The sequence below is a fragment of the Lissotriton vulgaris genome, chromosome 4_1 (genome assembly GCF_964263255.1).
Source record: "Lissotriton vulgaris chromosome 4_1, aLisVul1.2, whole genome shotgun sequence".
In the NCBI taxonomy this organism is placed as follows: Eukaryota; Metazoa; Chordata; class Amphibia; order Caudata; family Salamandridae; genus Lissotriton; species Lissotriton vulgaris.
Genome location: NC_141691.1, coordinates 339,969,464 through 339,995,730, shown reverse-complemented (window position 1 = coordinate 339,995,730; position 26,267 = coordinate 339,969,464). Strand labels below are relative to the sequence as shown.

The window sequence follows — 26,267 nt, the reverse complement described above, 5'->3', positions numbered from 1 at the left end:
GCCGAGCTCTCTTCACGTGCAGTCAGGGGACACGAACGCTCGCTGATCAGCGGCGGAGGTTGAGGCGGCACGCGGGTCTCACCGGCCTCGTCACCAGTGTAAAGACCTGGTATAAGGCACTTATCGTCCACAGCACGCAGGGCAGCTAAACAGTACACACATGCACACCAGATAACTGGTATCGCTGAGTGACCTTTATTTCTACCTTCGGGGCCACACCCTGCCCTCCAGCTGCTTGGATGTTACAAAGTATTGTATAAGCCGGGTGGCACTCTACAAGCGGAGTGCAGCATGGCAGATGTTGGTTGGCAGAGTCCTATTTCTCATCTTGGAATCCTGCGTCTGTGATGCTGGAGAGGAAACTGGAGTTGCACCTGCATGGGAGGGTTGAGATGGGGATTCAACTCGGGTACCTGCATGGTAGGTGGTGTGTGTAGTTGGGTCCTTCATAGGGTCTTCTGCAGATGTAGTGTCTGGGAGTTTTTCATCTGGCCCTGTGCTTTTCCAGGTCCAGTGACTTCTGTTGCAACATTTACTTACTGGTTGTACAGCAAGCCTGCTCTATTTTTTAATGACAAGGTATCTAACATGGCTAATGCCATTAGATGGCAGCAGATGCTATGAGTGTGCATACCAGGGCCCAGAAAAAACGTCTGGCATGCCTGCAGACAGCCAGACCTGAAGGGCACCTTCCATCGATGCTGATTCAGATGTTCAAAAGCATGTAAGCTTGTAAAGACTTGCCAGGCATGTAAAACATCTTACTGTAGCAGAAAGCCTGTGTCAACCAGAAAGAAGAAGGCTTCCGAAGAATACCGTCAGGGGAGGAGCATGCTAACACAAAGCCTGGATTCAAATCCAAACCAGACTCCAACCAAATTTGACTGCATTTTCAACTTTAAAGCAATGTGAAATGCTATAACAGAGCCACACAGCATTTCCACATTTTTGGGGATGAATATGAAATGCACAGACACACACACTCTCTTCTTCTTTGTGGCTGTACCTATGGCATGCTCTGGTGAGCCAGACCCAAGGTCTCCCCTTCCTGCAGCAAACATCGAGTAGCCAGAAAGCTCAAAGGTGGATTTCCAAGGGGCGTTTGGGCAGATGCCGACCTAAGAGTATCTGATTTGACAACTGTGCCGCCATACGTGATTTGGTAATGCTGTTGGCTACAGTTCTTTTCTGAAGGAAATGCTACATTTGCAATGCATGTGCTCTTCCTAGAGGTATTCTGTTGACTATCTCATTGAAGCAGTGATGTAGAGAAGAGTGGCAAAGTCTTACTGCGTGCAAGAAAAAATGGACGCCTTTCCAAACCAGTTAGGTAGCAAAAGTCCGCTTTAATTGGGGTGCAGTGGGCCCTGGACTGAGGATATTATTAGTTCAGCAAGTGAACTGACACCAGGCACAAGTAGTCTGGCAGGGCCATTGAACCACACACTAGCGGTTTTGCTTTACTACCCACCCAGGGGTTGTGGGTGGCAGAGTTTCTTTGCTTGAATTAGACCCCTGACTCCCTTACTATGTCACTGAGTGGGCCCCTCACGTTCCTCTGCCCCTGTGCCACTGCATCTGTTGCGCTGGTGATATAAGCGCACCTATGACAAGGACAAAAACCAAGCTCTATTACAACGTACAAAAGAAAGAATGCTAGGTCGGCCTAAGACAACATATTCAAACACTGCCTGGGTGTAGTTTTTTGGGTTGGCTTCTTCCTGGAGAAAGGCATCCCTAAAATGTGTGTTTGTCCATAACCTGACTATCCCTATCTGGGCAATCTGAGGCCTCGGGTGAATCATCATGGTTGGAACTACAAACTCTCAGATGTTCCCTTGTTTAGAATCTGAAAAAAGCTTCGGTGTGTGAGAGTTACTATAAACACCTGTTAGTAGGTGAGTGACTTTTTAATGAGGCCGTCCGGCGTTCTCCTAACTGGATAGATGTCTGTCATTGTTGAAATACTGCCCAGAGGCTCAGCTGTCTCTAGGGTCTCTTCAGCATAAGAATGGATTCCTCCCTCTCCGCTGTCATTTGAGAAGCCTGGTTCCTTGACTTGACCACTTGTTTGCACTTCTCTTCTGCATCCCTTCTGTAGTCGCATCAATCCACACCCAGCAGTTGCAGCTAGGCCTCGTCTTCACAATTCCCAAGGAATCGTTTGACTCCTAGGAACTTCCTTGTCCCTGAAACTGTTGACTGACTGCTTGACTCCGCTGGTGACCATCATCAGCTGTCACCACAAACACACTGTTGAAACCCAGAGCTACTCAAGGGGTGGCTTTCTGCATCCTTCAGACAACACCGTTGGGTTTTTTAAGTTTTAAGAGGTTTACAACTGCATGCTTCTTTATGGGTGCGCACATTTTATCGCAAAGGTATTTCTTAAATTTTTACAGAAATGTATGTGAATCTGATAGTTTTTTTCTTTCATAATAATTTTTAGCTTGATGCGAAGGAGAGCCTACGTTAGAGACAGACCAAAACCACAAGCAGAGGGCAGCAATTATGCATTTAAAGTCACCCGAGAACAGTTTATACATCCATATGGATTTCTTTGATACTACAATGTAAATAAATGCACTACCAAACTAAAGATTGAAGCCGGCAAAGGAAGCATTAAAAAATGAACAATTTAAGGAAATAAATAATAAAGAATAAACAGGCGAACATGGATTAGAAAACAGAAAGAAATAGTCAAGGGAAAATATATAACAAACTAAAAAGCAGCAAAGCAAAATTGTCTGTTTGAAAACCCCCAAAATATGGGTGCAATATTGGATTATGGTAATAGGGCCAAGAGCTCTTTGAGCCTGAATCCCACAACATATTTTGATTGTAGGTGTGAGAAATTGGGTTGTTGGTTTACTGGATTGTAAGCGCTGGTCAAGCAGCAGCCACAATCCCTCAAAGAGTAAACCACAAAAAGTCAGTAAATTAACCTGTGCTTTGCTCTGGGTAGCTTTGGACAAAAAGTAGTCAGTCTTAACTTAGAGGCAATGTGTAAAGTATTTATGCAGCGCACACACAGTAGTAAAGTAAAAATACAACACAAGAAAAATCCCCCAAAAATTTTGAAAGATAGAGAACATTTTAATAAATTATTTAACACCAAAACAACAAACATCCAATCAGTAGAACCGGTCTTATGTATTTAAAAAAAAGTAAAGACTAGCACCTAAAAGATCTAAGCACCAACCCCAGGCATCTAGTCATGCGAGAACGGGTGAAAGTTGAAAATTATGGCCGATTGCGATGGAGAGCGGTTTGGATACAGGAAGTGAGTTGAGCCTGAGCAGCACTTATCTTCGGACTTAGAAAAATCGTGAGAAAAATTATCTGAAAATATAAAGTACAGTGGAGCAAGGCTGCAGGAGGTGCCCAATGAGGGAACGTTGTTGCCGGATAGCCTTGGGTCAAAGCTGCAGTGAAGATTTCTATATTTGAACTTTGCCTCTGCGACGGGAGTTGAAAATCTCCAGTGGAACGAGGCAGAGGGCTGTAGTCGAAGACAGTTTCACAAGGTTGGATACCCTTTTGGCGGAGACCACTGAAACAGATTTACTGCTGCAGAGTAGAATGTAGCTGGAGAAGCTGTAAAGTTAATCTGACCAGCCATGCACCTCGGGCGGATAGGCGAGCCGACTAGTCCTGGTCTCCGTCTGGTTCTCAGAGACGTTTTTACCCAAAACATTCCACACTTTTGGATTTTAGGATTTAGTGAGCACATTTCACACCACTTCCAAGGACTGGAGGGGCACCACTTGGAGGGTCAGGGCTCACTCAGGCTGGGTCTAGGTGCGGGCATTAGATAGAGGAAGCTTTTTGTGTCCCTGTGACTCTGAACAGGAGGCCAGCAACTAGCCCCTGTGAGTCACTCTGATGTTCCTGGCACGGTTAAAGATCCAGTCCTTGTCCCCAGGCATAAGGCAGCAGAGCTGCAAGACAAACAGAACAGCAATCCAGGAGATCAGAAGTCCTTTAGAGCAGCAGTCCAGCAGAGTGGCAGTCCTTCCAGCAGCACACCAGTCCTTCTTGTCATAGTATCCACAGGTCCAGATGTGTACTGAAGAGTTGGTGTCTGAGGCCTTTTTAGGTCAAGCCTAGACGAAAGCAAAGCAAACCTTTGCTGTCTAGGTCGACAACTTATGTAATCACTTTCAGGGGAATGTGGACAGCAGACTGTCACGTGCGTCTCCTGCCTGAGATTCTACCTTGTGAGCGCGCACGCCCAGCCCGGCGCCGTGCACGTCCCCTGCCACAGACACACACATGCACACGCACACGCAGGCAGGAAGGGCCACACACACACAGACACACGCGCGCAACTCCCCGCCGCACACACGCAGGAGCGCACCTACACACATGCACGCACACATACAGAGACACCTCCCCTCCCCGCCGCCGCATACACAGAAGCGCCCCCGGCCGCCGCATACATACTGTAGCGATACGCAGCCCCCACGTGCTACTGCCAGGCCACCACGGACATTCTGCAAGGGTCTGATAACACTCAGGGCAACAGCAGGGCATGGGCGGAGTCCCTCCAGGGGGACTCGGTTTTTGTTGTGGGCCTCCCAGGCCACCCTCTCGGGGCCGAGGCGGCAGGGCATGGGCGGAGTCCCGCTCGAGGGACTCGATGCACCGGCAATGTGCCCCGACGCCCCTCCTCTCTATTTGGGACTCACCGGGTCGGCTGGCGCTCGGCGGCGGCCCGGTCTCTCCTCCTCCAGCGGGGGCTCCCTCTTCTGCACGGGGCCCCCCCGCCATGGCTGGTTTTTGTTGGGTCCCATTGTCAGCGTTGTGTGTATTTCCGACTTTCACTTACTTCCCTTATGCACTTATTCATTTGGGCACAACAGAATTTCAGTTGCGTGCTCCAAACTTTCATTACTTTCGTTATGTACTTATTAATTTATTTAAGCACAACGGGATCTCAGCTGCGGCTCTCGACTTCAACTAACTTTACTTATGTACTCATTTATTCGGGTACAACGGGATTTCAGCTGCGTGCTCTCGACTTTCACTTACTTCCCTTATGTACTTATTACTTTATTTGAGCATAACGTGATCTCAGCTGCGTGCTTCCAACTTCCACTTACTTCCCTTATGTACTTATTTATTCAGGCACAACAAGATCTCAGCTGCGTGCTCCCGCGTTTCATTAACTTTATTTACTTGAGCCCCCACTCCGCCTCATGAAAGAGCACACCCTTTACTCCTGCCCCCTGTTGCCCCAATCCCTCCAAACCCTTTCTCATTTTCCAACCCTGCACCCGCAGCCTCCCGTAGGCTCGCTTTCCACAGACATCGCACCTAACCTCCTCATGCTCGTCCTCAACACCCCCCCCCTCCTCCCACCTACTGTTGTTTCATGGACACCATGCCCCCTGCCCTGTTCTGACATGACAGTACAGTACTACTACCAAAGTAAGTTAATACTGAACTTACCTGTGGCGAACAGGCTGACAAGGACCCAATTGGGACAGCGAGAGACGAGGGAGGCGTGAGACTCGAAGCAAGGGGTACATTCACACGGGTTGCAAGAGCATTCATGGCCTTTTGTTTACTCATTATTAACCTGCCTCGTGTTACGCATACTAATTACTAGAAGTCCGGTTGAGTAGGCAGGCTGACTTGACCCAAATCTTACTCTCGTAGTGAGCTGCCTGCTGTGGCGGTTATAGTGGGCGTGGCAGTAATGAAAAAAATAATATGCGCGCGTTCTCGCACAAACTGCCTCTATCCTACCAAAATCCAGCCCAACCCAGTGCCTTACAGTCCGGTGTTCTATAATCCGCGGCCACCACAAGCAAGTGTCTAAGGCTGCCGCAGCACACAATGCAGTACCACCATTATCAATTCTATGAATTCCTAAGACCCCTAGTTCGCATCCCCGCCACCCCACTCCACCTCATGGAAGAGCACACCTTTCACTCCTGGCTCCCTTTGCCCACAATCCCTCCAAACGCTTTCATATTTTCCTTCCCTACGCCTGCGGCCTCCCGTGGGCCCGCCTTCCTCAGACATTGCACCTAACTTCCTCGTGCTCGTCCTCAACACCTTCCCCCTTCCCGTCCCACCTACTGTTGTCTCCTAGACACCATGCCCCCTGCCCTGTTCTGACGTGACAGTACAGTACTACTACCAGAGTAAATTAGTACTAAACATACCTGTGGGGAACAGACTGACAAGGGCTCACTTGAGACAGCGGGAGGCGTGGGACGAGAGGCAGGGGCACATTCACACGGGCTGCAGCAGCATTCACGGCCCTTTGTTTACTCATTTTTAACCTGCCTCGTGTTACGCATACTAATTACTACGAGTCAGGTTGAGTAGGCAGGCTGACTTGACGCAATCTTACTCTCGTAGTGAGCTGCCTGCTGTTGCGGTGACAGTGGGCGTGGCAGTAATGAAAAATAAATGTGAGCGCGTTCTCGCACAAACTGCCTCTATCCTACCAAAATCTAGTGACGCTACCATTGTTATATCAATAGATGCACGTTACATTAATGCACGACATATTGCATTACTAATGCTTTTGGTGTCACATTTCCAAAAGTTAAAAATATTCGGATTTTACATAAATAAACTATTAAGTTAGATATTTTCAAAACTACCACATAAATAAACAAATTACTATTTACAATACTAATAACTCTAACTTTTCGAATGCGAGACCTATTGCATTGCAAATGCTTGTTTATATATCCTGGTGCCCTGGTTCTGGAAGGTGCGAGAACCTTCTAGACAGTGGTTTTGAAGTGCATGGAACTTCCTGCCTCCCCTTCCCTGGCTCAAAGCTGACTGCAGTGACATTGTAGGATTATTAGACCCTTTGTGTGAAAGTAGACCACAGGCTATTCAGTTACAAGTGGGGATGTACTCAGCTCTGCCCCACATCCTGCCAGCAGATGGCCCATTCAGGCACATCTGTTGTGTGACTGTCCAGGAAGAATTTACAAAGTCTAACTGGCAGTTACACCTAGTCATGTGACCCAGGCCAGGCTACAGGCCAGGTCAAACAGTGGGGATGAGAAAAAAAACTTTTTTGCTCTGACCCCACAACTGAATCGCACAAGTCCTCATCAGCAGCACTACAAACACACTTTATTGAATTGTATCAACAATCAGGACATATTTTCCTTTGAAAATAGAACCCATAAGGCTTAGGGCTCCCTCCAAGTGGTATTCTTGGGGTGGGGTGCTGAAATAGTAGTTGTCTGGATGTGGGGTACATTCCGCAAGGGCTGTAAACCAATGGAGATCGGACGTCTGTTAGAAGGGATGTGATCAGTGGCTGGGTTCATGTACGCAGTGAACGGAGTGGATGATACATTTGTTACAGGCAAGAAATAAAATTTGAATAGTTTGGAACCGTAGTATGGTCATCTGTCACTTCAGGTATGAAGTCATTTGATTGAAAGGCTGCCCATTGCTAATTTATGGCCCTCACCATCTAGAGGCACACTGATAGAAAGTGATAGAAGTAATAGTAAAAATATATTGTTACAGTGCCTGAAATAACTCTTAAAACACTGCATGCACTTGTGTTTAAATCTTGCCTTAGCACCTGTCACTTATTTGTAACTTGCACCATTCAAGCATATATAAATCACAATTTTTCTATGACAATGTTTGCCTCATTTGAACTAATGTGATGTATTTCCTGACTGTAGATATTGTTTCATACCTTTCCAGCTTCAAACTCATTTCCATATGTCAAAAAGAGAATACCTGTGATATACGAACATCAGATTGACCTGAAGCCTGTCGATGTTGCCATTGATGAAATAAAAGACAGAACAGCAGAGCTGCAAAAACTGTGTTCTTCCGCTGACGTAGACATGATTCAGTTGCAGCTCAAGCTGCAGGGTTGTGTTTCAGTGCAGGTATGGTGTGTAGTTAGAATAATTCCTATTAACAAGCATTGGTATTCACTGGTTTCGCCTGTGACAAGTATCACAGGAGTGGAAAGGGTGTGGTGCAGTGGCCAGAGCTGCTGACTTGAAAGATGAGGATCCCGGTTGAAGTCTCGGCCTCGCAACATCCTGTGATTGTGAGCGAATCACTTAATCTCTCTGGGTGATAAGTTGCGCTATATAAATCTGATGCAAGATGAAAAAGCAGAAAGAGGCAAAACTTTAGGAAAAAATAGTTCCACCAGAGCGGATGTTAACAGTATTTCAGCTGCGATAAACTGATAAGAGAACCAGACGAGGAACAACCATTGGTAAATGCAGTAAAATATGTGACAGCCAATAGAAATAGAGTAAAAGAAAGTGGCAAGCCAGGAAAGAGAGGGGGCGTGATGTAACCCCCGTTGACTTTCCTGCATTTTCGTTTAACAATCAACAAAGGATTTTTGAAAAACATTTCTTCCATGCTAAATAAGTATCCTTTTATTAGATCAGTGGATAAAAAGTGGGTGCCGGAAAGCTAGTATAATTGTAATTGCATTTTTAAAGGAACTTACTACCACTGACGAGGCGGTGAATCGCTTTTCGGCGAGTAACATGCTACTCTGGAACCCAAAAAAGATTAGTGGAGAACTAATATAGGGAAATATGAAATTAATTTGAGCGGTGGACATGTGAGTCTGTTATTCGGGTTGATAAGGATAGTGGAGGGATGGAGGAGCGAGGGGGTTGCATTTATTTAGCGCTTAGTACCTCTGGTGAGGCATCAAAGCACTTTTTGTCGAGTAGCACTCTATTCCAGAACCCAAACAGGATTAATGATGAATTAGCATAGGGAAATATGAAATTAATTTGAGCTGTGGACATGTGAGTCTATTAGGTGTGTACAAGCACAGTGCCAAATCCACAGAAACTCAAATGGAGCAGGACACAGGCACAACACCTAACATTTCCAACATAGCTCACACTAAAAACATATCTTCTACTATCCATGCAGAACACGCAGCATACTCTAATCATACTGCCAAGAAGTCAGTGGTATGAAGTGCTATACAAACGCTAAACACAAAAAAATCCAGAGGAGGGTGCAGCATAGAACCTTAATCACATATAAAAAACATTAAATGATACATAACATAATACAAGTTTTTTTCAATATGCTGCAAGAATATGCAAAACCAGAGTTGCACCATCTGCAAGAATACGCATTCGGGGATAAGAGGGTGATGTATATCAGGTGTAGGGGGGAGGCTTCAACACCAAAATTACAAGAGGGACAGCAGCAGTGCGGCGGTGGGTGCAGAAAAAAGGTGACTTTGCACAAACCAACCACAATGGGCTATGAATGTGCACGCACTACTTGCAGGATTTGAATTAGTATCTGAGGGCGTGTAGAGGGTTCGTGTAATGACTATATTGGTTTGGGACAGTGTCCGTTCAAATGTTGGAGCCTGAAACGGGGTAATTCTACACAGAAGAGGCATGTGGCTGCTCAGTCGCAGAGGTACTGGTTAATCAGCTGCTCAATCGCAGGGGTTGATCAAGCAACCTCTATGTCGCAGAGGGTGGATCAAGAGGCTGCTCAGTCACAGCAGAGGCAATGTTGAAGTCAGAGGGTAAGGATTATTTACTAGAGTCTGGAGTCACTCAGATAGAAGCAAACTCTTTCTTTTACGTAAAGACCTTAGGTTCAAGCAACAGCAGGTATATTCTATCAGGGCTCCATTCTACCTTCAACTGTAACACTCTCTTAGCTCCCACTAAGTGACAGACCTTGCTCAGACAGTGCCCTGGCAGAAAATAAAATGGCATCTTAGCTGCTGCTGGTAAATAAAAATGAGGCAGCAGGGGACCCTGTTTGTGTTCTCTGGCCAGTCCCTTACTGATTATATCAGAGCAGTGACTGGCCTCTAAAGCATATCTCCCCAACTCACCTAAATCACTCACTACTGAGCTCCATTATGCTGGTGCCAAGTTGGATGGGGATGGGGGATGATGTGTGATAGCTGGTAGTAAGGGAGATGGGAGGGCAAGGAATGGGGCCTAATTAAAAACAGCTCTTGCAGCAGGTTTAACAATGTTTGAAAGTATTTTGAACTGTGTCATTGGAGCCAAGTTACAGGGAAGCACGTGTTTTCATGATCTTACTGAGGACCGTGCTATGCGCCCTGCTGAAGCGTGGAGCACTGTGCATAAGCCCAGCTCCTCTATACCAAAAACTAACCCTTCACCCACTTCAGATCACATATCAACATTCTATCTGATAGAGACTACTAGCTGCAAATTCCTTAACGTAGAATTATCCCGAGGCGTGAGACTGGATCCGGAATTTTTTTTGTTACAGCATCCCTGCGCACCGGGGGGACAGCATCCCGCGACTCCGTCCAGGTGTTGTCCGCGTACGTGACGTCAACGAGGTCACATAAGTCCCAAACCGGCGCGCCTACGTCAGTTTTTTCCTTTTCTGCATGCAAAGTGGATCCGGTTCGTGCTCCGGGCCTGTTTAGGCCTTTCCCTTCGCTTTTGCGTGTGTTTGTGGGAACAGTGTGCGGATACCTTCGGGTTTTAAGAAGTGCTTGTCTTGTGGACGCCTGATGTCGGCGCCGGACCCTAACCTCAGTTGTATGTGGTGCTTGAGGGAAGATCACAGCTCCACTGATTGCGAGACGTGCCAACGGTAGAAGCTGAAGTTGCGCCGGATGAAACTTCTCTCGGCTCGCATGTCCAGATCGGCTTCGTCACCTCGATCAGCTTCTGTGGAAGGTTTTCGAAGCAGCCGTCATTGTCGTCGTCCTCATCCCTCTCCTGTGCCGCCAGAGCGTCGCTCCCCTGTCAATAAGTGTCGCAGTTTGTCCCCGAGGGCTGGTTTCCGTCCTGTTGGGGGCATGAGCTCTACGCGGGTGATGCGGCCCCGCGTATTGTATCCCTATCCACTGTTTCCCGGTGAGGGGGCGTCGAGAGCCCAGATGGAGACATATGCGGCGGCTTTGCAGGCCTCGCGGGCTTCTCCTCCTCCTCCTTCCCCTCCTGGGACATCAGCGGATCCCTTGCATTGTGTGGGGCCCTCCGCGGCATCGCCCGCAGTTCCGCGCCACTGGCTCAGCTCCCGGCTTGGAGGATGTGGTGCCGTTGGCGTGCGGCCCTTCGGGGGTCCCTCCTACGGACCACGGTGCCTGTGCTTCACCACAAACTCCTGCGGGAGTCCCTGTGATATCGAGGGAGGTCCCCGGGGCTCGGGTCGCATCCCCGAACCCCTCTCGGCCCTATGGACAAGCGGGGTTCTTGTCTGAGGCCAAGGTGAAGCCGCTACGGCGCCAGCGGCGCCACAGGGGTCGGCGGACTCCTCTCATTCCATCATGGGTCGAGGATGGCGGGTGACCCCTCGTCCCTCCCTGGGCCCCTCTCATCCCTCCACGCTGGTGGCTGCCTCGTTGGATGTAGAGTCGGACTTGGCAGCACCACAGGGGTCGGCGGATCCCTCTCGTCCCCTCATGGGTTGAGGCTGGCGGGGGACCCTTTGTCCCTCCCCGGGTCCCTCCTGTACCTCCACGCCGATGGCTGCCTCGTTGGTGGTCGAGTCGGCAGCTCCATGGGGTCAACGGGCACTTCTCGTCCCCTCATGGGTCAAGGCTGGCGGGGAACTCCTTGTCACTCCCCGGGTCCCTCTCGTTCCTACACGCAGGCGGCTGCCTCGTCGGAGGTTGACTCTGTGCCGTTCCGGCACCTTTCCTTAGCCGCCTCGGCTCCGGAACAGCCCGGGTCCCATGCGCCGTGTGGTGTGGAGTAGGCCTGTCCAGCGTCTCCTTTAGCGCTGGACGACAATGACGTCCTGCCTCAGGTTGTGGACTCTAGGGCACCGGACAGGCATCTGGTCATGGACTCGTCTTCGGACACCCCCTCTTTACCGGAGGTTGGGCGCCTGCTGGTGTCATCCTCGTCGGAGACGGGCCACCGCGTTGTGACTTTTTCCCCGTCGTCATCAAAGAACGTCTCCACGCAATTGCCACGGCGGCCACGGCTTTTGCCAGAGGAGCCACAGGTCCCTCACCCCTGAGTCCCTCTTTCTCCTTTACGGACCTGGCCTTTCCCCACTCCGATTGGCTTAGTGGACGCCTACGGAGGAGCTGATTCCCCAGCCTCGGAGCCCTATGGAGGCGGGTGCGGCCTTCGCTCGCGCTGTTTCCACGGCTGTGAGTATTTTGCGCATGTGTGATCCGGCTGCCCATTTCCCAGCGGATCATCTTCTGGAAGTTCTTCACCAGGGCTCTGGTGGGAGGGAGCTGCTGCTTCCCTTTGAGGGTTTGCTCCATTCTTCTCTGACGGGTGCTTCGGCCTCCCCTTGCCTTGCCCTTATTTCCTCTGTTGTGTATGAATGGGCTTCCTCTTCTTCTTCTTTTCTTCTTCCCACACTCCTCTTGGGGTCGGAGGTGTTCTGCTTGTAGGGGTCGCCCTTGTCTGGGGGGATGAGGTTCCTCGCCCTGTCCGTTGGACTAGTCCCCTGTGGGACCCTCTGTTATGTCCAGGCTGGTGGAGTCCTTTCGCAGACCCTCCTTCCCCGTGGGTATGGCTAGGGTATCTATTCTACGTTAAGGAATCTGTGGCTAAAGATGGCCCATGGTGCCGTTAGAAATACTTACCACACCAATTCTATTCCACCGCCATGACTAAAAAAAGAAAGGGAGTAGCGATCTTAATCAGTGGTTCCATATTCATTCATTTCCAATTTGTGCAAGAGATGGAAAATGCCAGGTGGTTCTGCTCACCAGAACTGTGTGTAATAGGAGTGTTTTAATAGTCTCTATCCATGGCCCTCACGTCAATAAAGCCCAGATCTACACCTGACTATTCCCCTTTATAGCCCAGTACTCACATGATAAACTGATAGTCGGGAGAGACTTTAATGTGACCACAGACCCCACTATAGATAGATCACACCAGTTATGACACTCATTCAGCCCTCCTTCTTATTTGCTTACCGGGCTAGACAACTTACTACTGTCAGGCATTTGGCACACACATCACAAGGGGGAGAGGGACTGCACATGTTATACAAGTGTCCACAGATCTCATTCACATATTATATATTTGTCTCCCTTCCAATCTGCCCCTGGGTTAGGGCCATGGAGATAGGCACCAGAATTCTTTCAGACCATGCTGTGGTGACATTGGGGATCGAGATGCCCCCATCCGAACCACCCCCTAACAGACCCTGGAAGATGAACGAGATATTGTATTCTAAGACCCGGCCATTAAAGACGCTAAATGGTAGGGCATTATTTTAACAAGAACGAAATGGATGGAATGTTAGGGCAGAACTTATTATTCAAACCTCCACCTTCCTCTGGCTGGCTAAGAATAAGCGTTTAGATCGTAAAGCAAGAATGGCAATTTAAAACTCTAGTTCAAAGCTTCGGCTTCACATAAAACTCAGAGAAACATGTGGTGGGCCGGGGGGAACTAGATACACTACTGACTCAAGATGCAGCCCATAAATTGCTAAACAGCTTTATTTCGAGAAGTGGGTAAGGCTGATCGCCTACTCTCCCATAAGATCACAGTGCAGAGTTAGGCACTATATTCACACCATCACAGACAAGTAAGGACATAAGGTTACGTCAGATCAGGAGGTTGGAGAGACTTTTGTGCTGTAATTTACAGCTCTCTATGGGTGGGGGTGTGTGCAGTGTGAACCAGAGCTACAAGATGTCTATTTAGCAGATGTTCACTTCCCAGATATTGACACAGATTATGGAGGGGACTGGGACCGATCGATTACGATAGAAGAGTCCAATCGGCCATCAAGGAACTTCCCAATAACAAAGCACCGGGCCCGATGTGTATGCTACTTCATTTTGCAAGGCTTTTGCAATAGTCCTGGACTCTTACTTGATGAAGGTTTATAACTTTTTCTTAGACACTACACGTGTCACGCTCTCCAAGTATATATCCCTCTTATCCCTGATATTAAAGCCCAGTAAGGATCCCATTGAATGTGGGCCCTACCGTTCAATAGCTCTGTTGAATAGCAATGTGAATATTTATACAAAACATTTTCCAGCTTGTTTGAACAATGTTTATCTAACTCAATATCCCCTTATCAGTCTGGTGCAATTTGGAATAGGCATACAGGCAATAATCTTTGCCTGGCATTCAACGTAGTGGACAGGGCCATGTTGGCAGGCATGCAGATTCTCTTGCTATCTTTGGATGTGGAGAAAGCTTTTGACAGGATAGATTGCTCAATAATATGCTCAATCAGATGGCACAGGGTCCCCATATGAAAACGTGTATCCTCGCTAAGTATAAGGCCCCAATGGCCAAGATTCGGATCCTCACCTCTGACCCCATACAGTTAGCCCAGGACACGCACCAGGGATGTCCCCTCTCCTCCTCGATTTTTGGTCTAATGATTCAACCATTGTTCAAACACATGATGGCCAATCTCGATATTAGAGGCTTAATTACAGACTGCTGGGGAACAAGTTAAAATGGCCCTGATTGTAGATGATGTACTCTGTGTTCTTATTAATCTCTCAGTCCCTCTCCCAGGGCTGATATCGGAGTTGGAGTGCTTCAGGTAAGTAGCGGGATTCACGCCAGAAAATCACAGTTAATGGGGACAGGAACTAAAGTAGAAGACAGCGCCCAAGTCACTGTGACTATGGCTTTCGTCTAGCCCCCACAGGAGTGAACTACCTCGGAGTGGTTATCCCCCTCATGTGCCAGAAGTGTTTAATTGCAATGTGCCCCCACTTTTGACAACCTTTTTGCAAAGACCTATACAGTTTGGTTTGCCTCAGGATCTCAAGGGTGGGTGGGATTAGTTGTCTCGAAATTAACTTCCTCCTGAGACTGCTGTACTTGTTCTTCTCTTTACTGGTAAAGATCCCTCTACACACATTGAAGTTCATAACACGAAGACTGTGGTCCTTTATATGGAATGATAAACCCCCCGGGATTGCCAGATTCCTCTTAGTCGGGAGCTCAGAGGGGTCGGCATGCCTGACATTGGGCGCTATTTTTTACGGCCCAGTTAACCCCAGCCCTGGCATGGTGTCCCCCTGATGAGGCCAAACCTTAGGCTCCTCTGGAACAGGAGTCCAGCATGCTGTCACTTCATTGGCTGTTGTGGTTGCCTCCTAGAGTGTGGTGTACTGGAAGCCACCTTTCTTTGACCACTGAGATGACTGTATGTCACTGGAATATTGTAGTCCAGAACTGGGGGTCGGCAACGTCCCCTTCCTCTCTCACCTCGGGAAGCCAGATTTTCCACCTGGCTTTTTGGATGGAGGAAATTGTGCATGGGCGAGAGAGGAGACCCTCTGCCTGGGACAATTGTTTGATAACGGTGCCCCGAAATCTAGAGATCAATATGTTAATTACTTTTTGCTACATCCAAGAGACTTTTACAAGGTGACACAGCTCCTGCACTGGGCTCATAGACCCCGGCCCTGCCCTGGGGATGAGGGAAACTACAAAGACTGAAGATGTGCTCTTGATGGGGACACAACAAAGATGTTGTCAAGACTCAACATGTCACCCGACAAGCCCACCCCTCTCTCAGAGCTTGCATACACAGAAAATATTCTGAGGACCTAGAGATCGACCTGACTGAGTCAAATTAGACCCTAAATTGGAGAGCCCGAAATTGGAGACATGCAGCAAATCTTCTTCATGTTAACAATAGAGAGCCAATGCATTCAAAATCATGCTTATTTATTTATTTATTTATTTATTTATTTATTTCTTTGCTTGTATAGCGCAGCAGGACTCGAGGTATCTCCGCGCTTGTTTTATTCCAGAGAGCCAGGCCAAAATCATGAAAGATGCAAAAATTACGCTGTCAGAAACAGGTGTGTCTTTAAAGACTTCCTGAAGGCTTGGAGATTAGTACTTTGCCTAAGGGTGAGGGGCAACGTATTCCACAGAGTGGGACCCTTGTAGGACAATTCTCGACTGCCCTGCTTTACCCTCTTGACACGTGGGACCTGGAGCAGCAGTTGGTTACTAGAATGCAGGGAACGACCAGGTTTATAAAGATTGAATTTTTCTACCAATTATTTGGGACCTAAACCAAACAGGCATTTATGAATTATGCAGCAAACTTTAAACTTGACCCGCTGGCGAATGGGTAGCCAGTGGAGTTTGTCTAGAAGGGGGCGTGAGGGGGACCTGGCTGGAGCATTAAGAATCAGTCTGGCCGTGGTATTCTGGGCCACCTGCAGTCTGCTAAGCTGTTCTTCATTGGCAGATATAAGAAGCCCGTTGCAGTAATCTAGTCTGCTAACCACAAGCGTCTGGACCAGCGTTTTCCTATATTTGTCGGCCAGAAATGGGAATGCGCGCCTCAGGAGTCCGATGACCCTAAGACAGGATCCAGTTACCTGATTTACGTGCTCCTTTAGTAGCAACGACTGGTCAAGCCGTACCCCTAAGTTCTTCACTACCTGCTTAGGGCAGGGAGCTGGTCCTAAATCCAGTGGCCACCATTCAGGTGACCATAGGAGAGGGGCCTCCCCAAAAAGGATGACCTCCGTTTTGCCCACGTTACATTGTAGGCAATTGGAGGCCATCCAATCGGACACTGTTCTCATACCTGCGGCAAATGCGAGTTTGATTGCCGGTGTAAGAATCTGGAAAGGAAACAAAAACTGAGTATCATCAGCATATGATACTGGAGTGAACCCATATTCTCTCACAATGTCAGCCAAGGGGGCCACATACACATTAAAGAGTGTGGGGCTTAAGCATGAGCCTTGAGGGACCCCCTTGGTGAGCTCCCAAGAGATGGAATGATGGGAGCCCAGACGGACACTTTGTGAGCGGCCCGAGAGAAAACTCTCAAGCCAGGACAGAGCCAAACCACCTATCCCCACCTTCTGCAACGACCGAGAAGTATATCATGTGATAGCGTGTCGAAGGCAGCGGACAAATCCAACAGCACCAGAATCATCGAGCCCCCTCTATCCTGTGCCATCCTGATGTTATCGGTCACGGAGAGGAGGGCTGATTCGGTGCTGTGATTAGGTCTGAACCCAGATTGCGAGTGGTCCAGACCTCCCGCTGCCTCGATGAAATTAGACAGGTGGGTGTTCACATGCTTCTCTGTGATCTTACTTAAATAAGGCAGAAGGGAGGAAAGGTCTGACCATGGTAGGACTGTGTTCTTCCGAATAGGGTTCAATATCGCTTTCTTCCATTCTTGAGATACTTGCCCTTCCTTGAGGGAAAGATTGATCACAGTTTGAATACCAGAGAAGCAATCATTTTCGCAGGCAGAGAGTCCGTAGGGGATCCTGTTTTAATTTGACTAAACAAAGATGGACTTACTTCTGGGAGCGAAGTGAGTAGGGTACTTTTATACATGGATGACATAGAGGCGGAACTGGCGGCATTGCTCCTGAGATTCGCGGCCTTTGTGATTTTTTCATAGATTAATTATATTTTATTCTCGAAAAACAAGGAAATATCATCACACAGAGCTTGGGAAAAGTCATCAGGGCTCTCGCAGGCCACAGGTTTTACAAAGGACTGTACGATCTTATAAAGTTCTCTGGAAGAGTTGCCAGCTTCAGCCAGCTGTAAGGTGAGACAATTCTTCCTGGCCAACTTTATGTTTTTATGATAGGCGGCCAAAGCCTCAGAATACATTTTCTTGCTGTCTACCGTGTGAGTTTTCCTCCAGGTTTTTTCGAGCTTTCTACACCCCTGCTTCTCCACTCTAAGCTCTTCAGTATACCACACCTCTTGTTTGGATGTGGGATACTGTTTATGTAGCTTCAAAGGAGCCAGTAGATCAACCGCCTCTAGGAGGGCTTTGTTGAACTTAATTAGGCCAGACTCTACATTATCTATATCTAAGATGGTAGGTTCCTTCCATACCCTCTGTAGCTCATCCGGTGTTACTTTATGCCACTGTCTACGCCATACGGCAGGAAGGAGTTTTTGGTGAGGCATGTCAAGGCCTAGAAGAGCAAATTCGACCAAAAAATGGTCTGACCAACACACTTGAGTCGCTAACCGACTTTTAATTTAGAACAATTAGAGAAGATTAGGTCCAGGGTATGTCCGCCTATATGCGTAGAGCCACTGTTCTGTATTTCTAGCCCTAGCATAGAGAGGTCGGACAACAGGGATACCGTATCTGGATGACTAGGGAGATCGACATGGGTGTTGAAGTCTCCAAGAAGAATAAAATCTTCCTTAGCTTTCAAGTGTGGAGCCAATAATTCCATTAAGGACAGTGAAAAGCCCGCACTCGGCCCGGGGGGGGGTAAACTAGTGCTCCCTTCCAATCTTTGAAGTGGAGCTGATCTTAAAGATCATAATCTCCATCATAGAACAACTTCTTTGTTCAAGTAAGGAGACCTTCAGACCCTCTTTGTAGACCACAACAATACTGCCTCCAGTTTTAATTGGGCGGTCAAGTTTAAGAATCTTATATCCCATAGGGACCCCTAGCATAATGGCGAGAAGAGTATTGGGCTTCAACCAAGTTTCCGTAAGGAAGCAAATGTATGGTTTTACAGTGTTTACCAAGTCCCAGAATTCAAGGTGGTGTTTGGGTAGGGAGCGAATGTTTAGGAGAAAGCTTTTTAACCCAATAGGTGCTAGAGTTTCCCCAGTGTTGCTACCAGTGATAGGAAGGGTAAGGGATGCCTGAAAGCGACAGCAAATGCAAGAAAAAGGACTTTCAAGACACGGCCAAGAGCCTTGAACACAACCTACCAAAGGTGCAGGCTGCAGATTTTTTAGTGACTGGGCCGAGTACTGGATGACATGTTTCCCATTGGAATCCGAATCCCTTAGGGTAAAGGCCATAGCCCCTAGCCCCGTCCTGTCGTGGACGGGCGCAGACGGGCTTCTCTTCAGCTTGTCTTAGGCGCGTCCTGAGGCGCACCACTGTACGCTCAGAATAGGGGCAGGGCTAAATAGCCCTTCCTGAGGGAAGACTAGAACGCTCACCGCTAATGCAAGCGGAAGTGTCTGGCTCTTACCTGTCCGCCCTCCGCTCAACAGCTCTAATTGTCAAGTCGGACCAGGGCGGGCAGGCTGTACTATCGAGCGCAGACTTCCCTGTGCATGGATGGGCCCCTGTTACCCTTTGTGGCACCAGGAGGGCGCCGTGAGAAGCGTGAAAATTAATAAAACTGTGAGTGACAAGAGATTTAAAATTTACAATTGCAACGCGATTTTTAAAATATCTATTTCCTGACTTCAGGCAACCAAACACATCAGTGCATAAATGTCTAGCACTCGAGAACAGCTTGCTGGCGTCAAGCGGGTCGGGGAGACTCTGCCACCGTCCTCCCTACCGCGGTCAGCCGGCAGTTCCTTGCTGTCTAAATAGCCCTTCCTGAGGGAAGACTAGAATGCTCACCGCTAATGCAAGCGGAAGTGTCTGGCTCTTACCTGTCCGCCCTCCGCTCAACGGCTCTAATTGCCGAGTTGGACCAGGGCGGGCAGGCTGTACTATCGAGCGCAGACTTCCCTGTGCATGGATGGGCCCCTGTTACCCTTTGTGGCACCAGGAGGGCGGCGTGAGAAGCGTGAAAATTAATAAAACTGTGAGTGACAAGAGATTTAAAATTTACAATTGCAACACCATTTTTAAAATATATATTTCCTGACTTCAGGCAGCCAAACGCATCAGTGCATAAATGTCTAGCACTCGAGAACAGCTTGCTGGCGTCAAGCGGGTCGGGTAGACTCTGCCACCGTCCTCCCTACCGCTTAGGTGGTACATTACCCTGGTTTCCTTTAGGCGGATTAACATCAGCTGGAGGCGATGTGCCGGGATGGGAACTTATTTGCACATGTGGTAGGTTTTGTTCTCAGATGCTAGAGGCAATTATGGACATAACTAACGTCACAGTACCAAAGACAGCCCAGGCAGTTCTGTTGAGATTGGCATAGCTGTCAAGGTTTGGAATTACTTATGGGTGACATTTTCATAATTTCAGTGTAATTATGAGTGACATTCAACGACTATGAGTGACACTTTCTCTGGAGCAAAATCAAGCAATGAAGAAGAGGGAAACCTATAAATATCAGAAATTACGCCCATTTGAGCAACAAGAAACTTTAGCCCCTTTGCTGCGTTTGTCGGCCAACGGCCGTCGCAAGCACTACCTCCGTAGTGCTGCGCACGTCCGTTGGTTGACGCGGCCCTGCCCACTCCCCAAAACCGCCGCACCGCGGCGGAATTGGCGCCACGGATAAGCAGTTAAGAAGATCTTATAACTGCTGCAAAGCACCATAGTTGGAAGTGCACTCATAGCTTCCAAGCTTTAAGATTACTTATGTGCGACATTTCCATGATTTTATGGCACTTATGAGTGACATTAAGTGGCCAAAAGTGTGACACTTAAGAGTGACATTTTCACGCGAGTAAAAGCACACACCCTTTATAAACATTAAAGGTGAACTCAAAGGGGTGGATTAGGATGTCAGTCAGAAAAGCTCCTAATCGAATTCGGGTCTGCTGAATCCAATTCGGAACATGTCTTTCCGACCGATTCTGAAAGCTTTACGAACGATAGATTACGATGTTCGGAAAGCGTTCAGACTTTCTGAGTCGGTTCCGTATGGCATTCAGAGGAACCGAGTTGTTTGGAGCGGACTCGTACATGTCAACGGACCATGTTTCCGACCGAACGATTTTGGTGTCAGATTCGGACAGCCTATCCGAATCGGTTGTTCCGACACGGATTGTCGGAATCTGACTTTGGGGTCCCCTAGTAGGCCATCCTAATCCCAGAGCCTTCCAAAAGGGACACCTGGGTGTACCTAAGGGACCCCTCTTTGAAACCATGCACAGTGTGGCAGGCACCACAAGCTGCATGATTTTCCCCAGCCAGTGTATTTGGTCTGGACCAAATGGTATCTGGAAACCTCGTAATCGGTCTGGCAGACTCCCCAAATCCGATTCAGCCGGAAACCATTCTGACACCGATTCGATCTGAATGCTTTCTGAACAATATTGTAATCGGCCCCTAAGATACAAGTAGGATGTTAATTCAAGGGGAGAGAAGTGGTCCTTTAATCGTCTTTCTGTTTTCATATTGCATTGCTAAAAAAAAAGAATTTTTATAAAGAATAAAACAGAAGCTTTCTAGTTCCAGGCCTGGGAACTTTACTGTGTGCGCCACATATTTATTCTCTGTGTGGAATTGTACATCTTAAATGTAAAGAAAAAACATGCCTCTGGTTATCAATATAACTAATTGGAATGGCGGCCTCGTAGATTAATGGACATGCTGCAGAAATCAGACAAGCGAACCTCAGTGCAGAGATAGTGTGTGTTACTCACCGACTAGGCATGCAGTCCAATAGAGTCAGGTGAGAGTGTGTGGGACGCAGAGCACTTGTCTTGAGAGTGTCTTTTAATTACTGTGGGTGGGCTGGACAGGGGTCACCAGGCTGCTACAGCAGCAATCAGGCTGTGCAGTCGATGTAGGCTAAGGCCAGTAAACTCTGGAGGGAGGGTCTGGAGAGCAGAGGGCAGGGAGAGCCAGTGACTCCTCTCCCTTCTGCGCTGTGCCCACTAGCACCTGCTGCCTGCTCTGAACAGTGAGTCAGTGCCCATGGGTCAGGTGTCAACAGTAGCACAACAGAGCTGCAGCCTTGACCAGTGACCTGCAGTCAGCAGCGTGCCGGAACACAACAGAGGACGTGAGCCTGGGTCCTGGCTCACATCAATTTTCAAGCCCACTCCCTTTCTCTCTCTCACCGAAAGAGACACCCCAACAGCACCAGATCTACAGCTGCCTCCTAGAGTGAGATGCCACCAGAGAACAGATTTATTGTTTCGTCCCAGAAACAATGTATCAACATCAAGACTCGAGAAGAGTCTCAGTCACCATAGTAACCACTGAGCCCAGGCCAGCTGGCTACAAAGCTAACACTTGCCTTGGGCAGACAGAGCAGCATTGCACAAAAAAATGCCAAAGCTCACTGGGCTTCTTTTGAGCTCGATGTGCTGTTTCTTACTGAGACCTGGCTCTCCCCCAGCTCTGGCCCTGACATGGTCAGAGCACTCCCTCCGGGCTTTCATATACTTCACCTTGACAGACCGAAAGGGAGGGGAGGAGGAATTGCTGTTCTTTACAGAGACACGCTCGCTTGTAAGATCCAGAATGGAGGGATGACTGATTGTGAGAGCTTACAGTTCTCCCTTCGGTTATCACCCATAGTATCTTTGGTAGGCTTGTTGATTTACCGCCCCCCTGGACCCCTGGGTAGCTTCCCTAACTCTCTTTTAGAAACCACTGCTCTTCTTGCCTCTTCAACTGCCAACTTTGTTGTTCTCGGGGATTTCAATATCCATCTTGATGACCTCACCAATGTCGCGGGAATCGACCTACTCGATGATCTTAAATCGTTTGGAATTAACTTGGTCAACTCGGGTGTGACCCATGAGAAGGGCCATCTGCTCGACCCTATACTCTCTAACTTGGACCATCTTATTCCATCTTCGGCTCTTGCCCTGCCTTGGACAGACCATTTTTTGGTGTCCGCGACCTGGCAATTTGACAGTCCTGCTGCGGTGGTCCCAAGGGTTCACACCCTGGAGAGAGCTTGGTCGAGGCTCCCAGTCGACACTTGGGCGGCACACCTGGAGGCTACGCAGCCCCCTCAGGGAGTTGACCCGATAGTCGCTGATGCGAATTTACATACCTGGCTCGTAGACTCTCTGGACACTCTCCTACCCAAAAAGAAACAACTTACGAGAGGGAAGAGAGTGGGCTCCGCACCTTGGTATTCGTCGGAACTGAGAACCCTGAGGAAGGGATGCAAGAGGTTAGAGCGGTCCTGGAGGAGAGATTGGAGTGAGGCGAGTCGTAAAGAATATCGAGCGGCTCTGAGCAGGTATAAATCCGCTATTCGAGTGGGAAAAACAAGATTCTTTGAAGAGCGTATCGGCTCTGCGGCCAACTCTTCTAAAGAGTCTTTCAGGGTCATTAAGGAGCTACTGCATGCCCCCGAACCTCAGGTTTTCCATGAGGACCCTCGCAAAAAATGCGTAGAATTGGCCTCTTTTTTCAAAAGCAAAATTGACAACATATTGGCCTCCCTTCCCCGGCTAGGTGAGGTCCCTTCTTCGGAGGACAGTTCCAGCTCTCAACTTAAGATGCAATCGGTAGAGCTGGCCTCCCTTGGTCCGGTCACGATGGAGGAAGTCCTGGCGGTTCTGAGGTCTATGAAGAGTGGCTCACCGAAAGACCCAGCACCGATCAAATATCTCAAACAGGTGTCTTCTACAATTGGCGGCCCTGTGACGGACCTGATAAACCTGTCCCTCGCCCAAGGGGTAGTCCCCCCCAGTTGGAAAGGGGCGGTGGTTAAGGCCCTTTTGAAAAAGCCTAATCTTGATCCCGCCGACCTTGCCAACTTTCGACCTAACTCCTTGCTGCCGGGTATCAGTAAGGTGGCTGAGAAGCTGGTGAATGGCCGCCTCTCAGACTTCTTGGAAGCCAATTCCCTCCTGGGCGATTCCCAAACGGGTTTTCGTCCCGGTCAGGGGACTGACACCGCCCTGCTGGCGGTCGTGGAGAATGCAAGGAGCATACTGGATTCGGGGGGATCTGTGGCAGTGATCCTCCTGGACCTCAGTGCTGCTTTTGACACCGTGGACCATCAGGTGCTTCTCCAACGGCTGTCGGGGGTGGGGGTCACGGGTCTGGCCCTCAAATGGTTCGCTTCCTTCTTGGAAGGTCGTACATTTGAGGTGTGGGAAGGCCATGAAAAATCATCTTCAACCCCTCTCCAGTGTGGTGTGCCACAGGGCTCTTCATTGAGCCCTACCTTATTCAACGTTTACATGGCCCCCCTGGAGAGTGTGGTACTGCCGCTGGGTATTAAAATCATCAGTTATGCTGATGATACTCAGCTGGTGGTTGGCCTCTCCCAGTCGGCGCACTATCCCGACAGGCTGCACGCGTGTCTTGAGAAGATCTACACGTGGATGTGCAGCTCAGCCCTAAAGCTAAATGGCTCCAAGACGGAGTTGATGCTGCTGGGGAACTCTTCTCCATCTTTGTCCCCCAGCAGCTGGCCAGACTGTCTGGGACCGGTACCCCCCCCCAAGCAGGAGATCAAGAGCCTGGGGGTGTGGCTGGAGCAGGACCTATCGTTTAAAACTCATGCCAAAAAGACCGCTGGCGTGTGCTTTGGCCTGCTCCGCTCAGCCCAGAAGATTCTGCCTCTGCTCCCAGTGGCTACTCGAAGGCTTCTCACCCAGGGACTTATCATCTCGCGGCTGGATTTCAGCAATGCGCTATTCCTGGGCGCGCCCGAATCCACCCTGAACAAACTGCAGCAAGTGCAGAACGCGGCGGCCAGGCTTCTGACGGGTCTCCCCAGGCGTCAATCTGCTCGCCCGGCGTTGAGGGCACTGCATTGGCTCCCTGTGAGGGATAGGGTGAAATTCAAGTCCCTTTGTATTGCCCACAAAGTTCTGCACGGGGTAGGCCCCCCTATTCTTGAGGAGATGGTTCAGCCTTACAAGGCCTCTCGTTCTCTTCGCTCTGACCAGCAACATCTTCTCCAGGTGGGCAGGGTGAAAAAGGCCAGAACGGGTGGCAGAAGGTTCTCAATAAATGTGGCCTCCTTGTGGAACTCTTTGCCCCTTCAATTGCGATCGGAAGCTAGTCTGCTTCGGTTCCGTAAACTTTTAAAAACTTTTTTGTTCTCCGTTTAACCCCTTCATTCTTTCAGTAGTGTTATGTTCTGGAAGCGCTGGGATGCCTATTGGTAACCAGGCGCTATACAAAACTCAGAATAATAATAATAATAATATTTGTTTAACAGCATTTAATACCCACAGTGCCCTAATTGCGTGACTAAGGCTGTTTAGTGTGGTGATGTGGACACCAGCCCTAAAATGCGTTAGTCTAACCCCTGATGTGTGGTAATTGGCAGAGCTGGATTAGTGTCCCGTCTTCCCCCTCTAGCAGATTATGGACTCATTTACTCTTGGCTGCCCGACTAGTGGTTGCCCAAAGATGGAGGGGCCCATTCCTGCCGACAACCGCAATCTAGTAGGCCAAAGTGTGGACGATCCACTCAATAGAAAAGCTTACAACCACCCTTAGGGATACACGTCTGACCTACAACTGGGTATCAACCACCTTCCATATGTATGTTAAGAGGAACATAGGTGCAACTCGTCCTCAAAACTTGGTACTCGCAGCTGAGATATTCGACTAACCTCTTTTGGATAGCTCCTGTCTCTGGGAGGCTAGCAGAGATTCTGCCCCAGAGGTAACAGGGATGAAAGTTGGGTAGGTCGAAGAGCTGGATTTGATAATGTAGCTTTTATGTCCCAGTAGATGTGGATCCAGTTCTCAGATGTGAAAATGATCTATATTATATGATGCAGTTCTAGCCAAATACTGAATATATTGGTTTGTGATGAGAGCTGGCGATGACCTATGTGAGGTTGTTAAAACTTCAAATAAAGTTGTTTTTTAAAAAAAAGATGAATAATCCATCAAAGCAATTAATTCGAGCATGCAGTGGCAACTTTTATATGCTTTCCATTTTCACTGCTGTAGTCATGATTTGGCCTGTCATAAAGCAAATGATGCTCATTGTGCCAGCCTTATGGTTGATTTTTTCGCATTTTAGAGATATGCCTCAATGAAGCAACCAGTAGGGTACCTACATATGCCATGCGTCATACACCATGTGTTTCCTTTAAGTAAAATCAGCTAGATATACTTTCCTTGGCAGGTACTTGGTGTGGTCAAGCTGTTTAGTCTGCTGGTATGAAATGTAGTCTGGGGCGCCAGTTAACTATGTGCCAGTGATGCACTTGAGAAGAGGCTGAATTTATTTAAGAGTATGAAGCAGTTATGCATTATATTAACTGACTGTGATTGGTAGGACTGTACAGGAGAATGAGATTAGTCATGCACAAGATTTGCATGTGCTTTAGGGCTCTTATAATGATTTTTAAATCTACCTAAACTAGTACGTCAACAAGAATAGTTTAGTAATTTAATGTAAAAAAACTATTGACCCGGGAGATAAAGTGTTAAATATATTCATGTATCAAAATTGTAAATAATTTTGTATTTTAGGTAAATGCTGGTCCATTGGCATATGCCAGGGCATTTCTTGATGACAGTCGATCCAACAAATATCCGAGTAAAAAAGTGAATGAATTAAAAGATATCTTCAGGTGAGTTTTCAACGTCTGTCAGTTCATATTGCCTGATAATTTGAAAAGTGTTTTGAAGCCATATATTCTTTCCCCTTGTCTATTAGGATACACTTGTCTATTAGGACATACGTTGCTTCCATTTCTGAAAGAACTACTATCAAATGTTGCTCAAGCAC

General features: G+C 48.3%; 1 protein-coding gene across 5 annotated transcripts in view; it reads left to right on the top strand.

Moving 5' to 3' along the window:
• Positions 1-26,267, top strand: part of DOCK11 (dedicator of cytokinesis 11) — a 1,133,414-nt gene that overhangs the window by 1,049,390 nt on the left and 57,757 nt on the right. For all 5 annotated transcript variants that reach the window (XM_086918718.1, XM_086918717.1, XM_086918722.1 and 2 more), the window contains 2 exons: positions 7,705-7,895; positions 26,009-26,109. In XM_086918718.1, the coding sequence (XP_086774844.1) occupies positions 7,705-7,895; positions 26,009-26,109 (292 nt within the window). The remainder of the gene's footprint in view (positions 1-7,704; positions 7,896-26,008; positions 26,110-26,267) is intronic.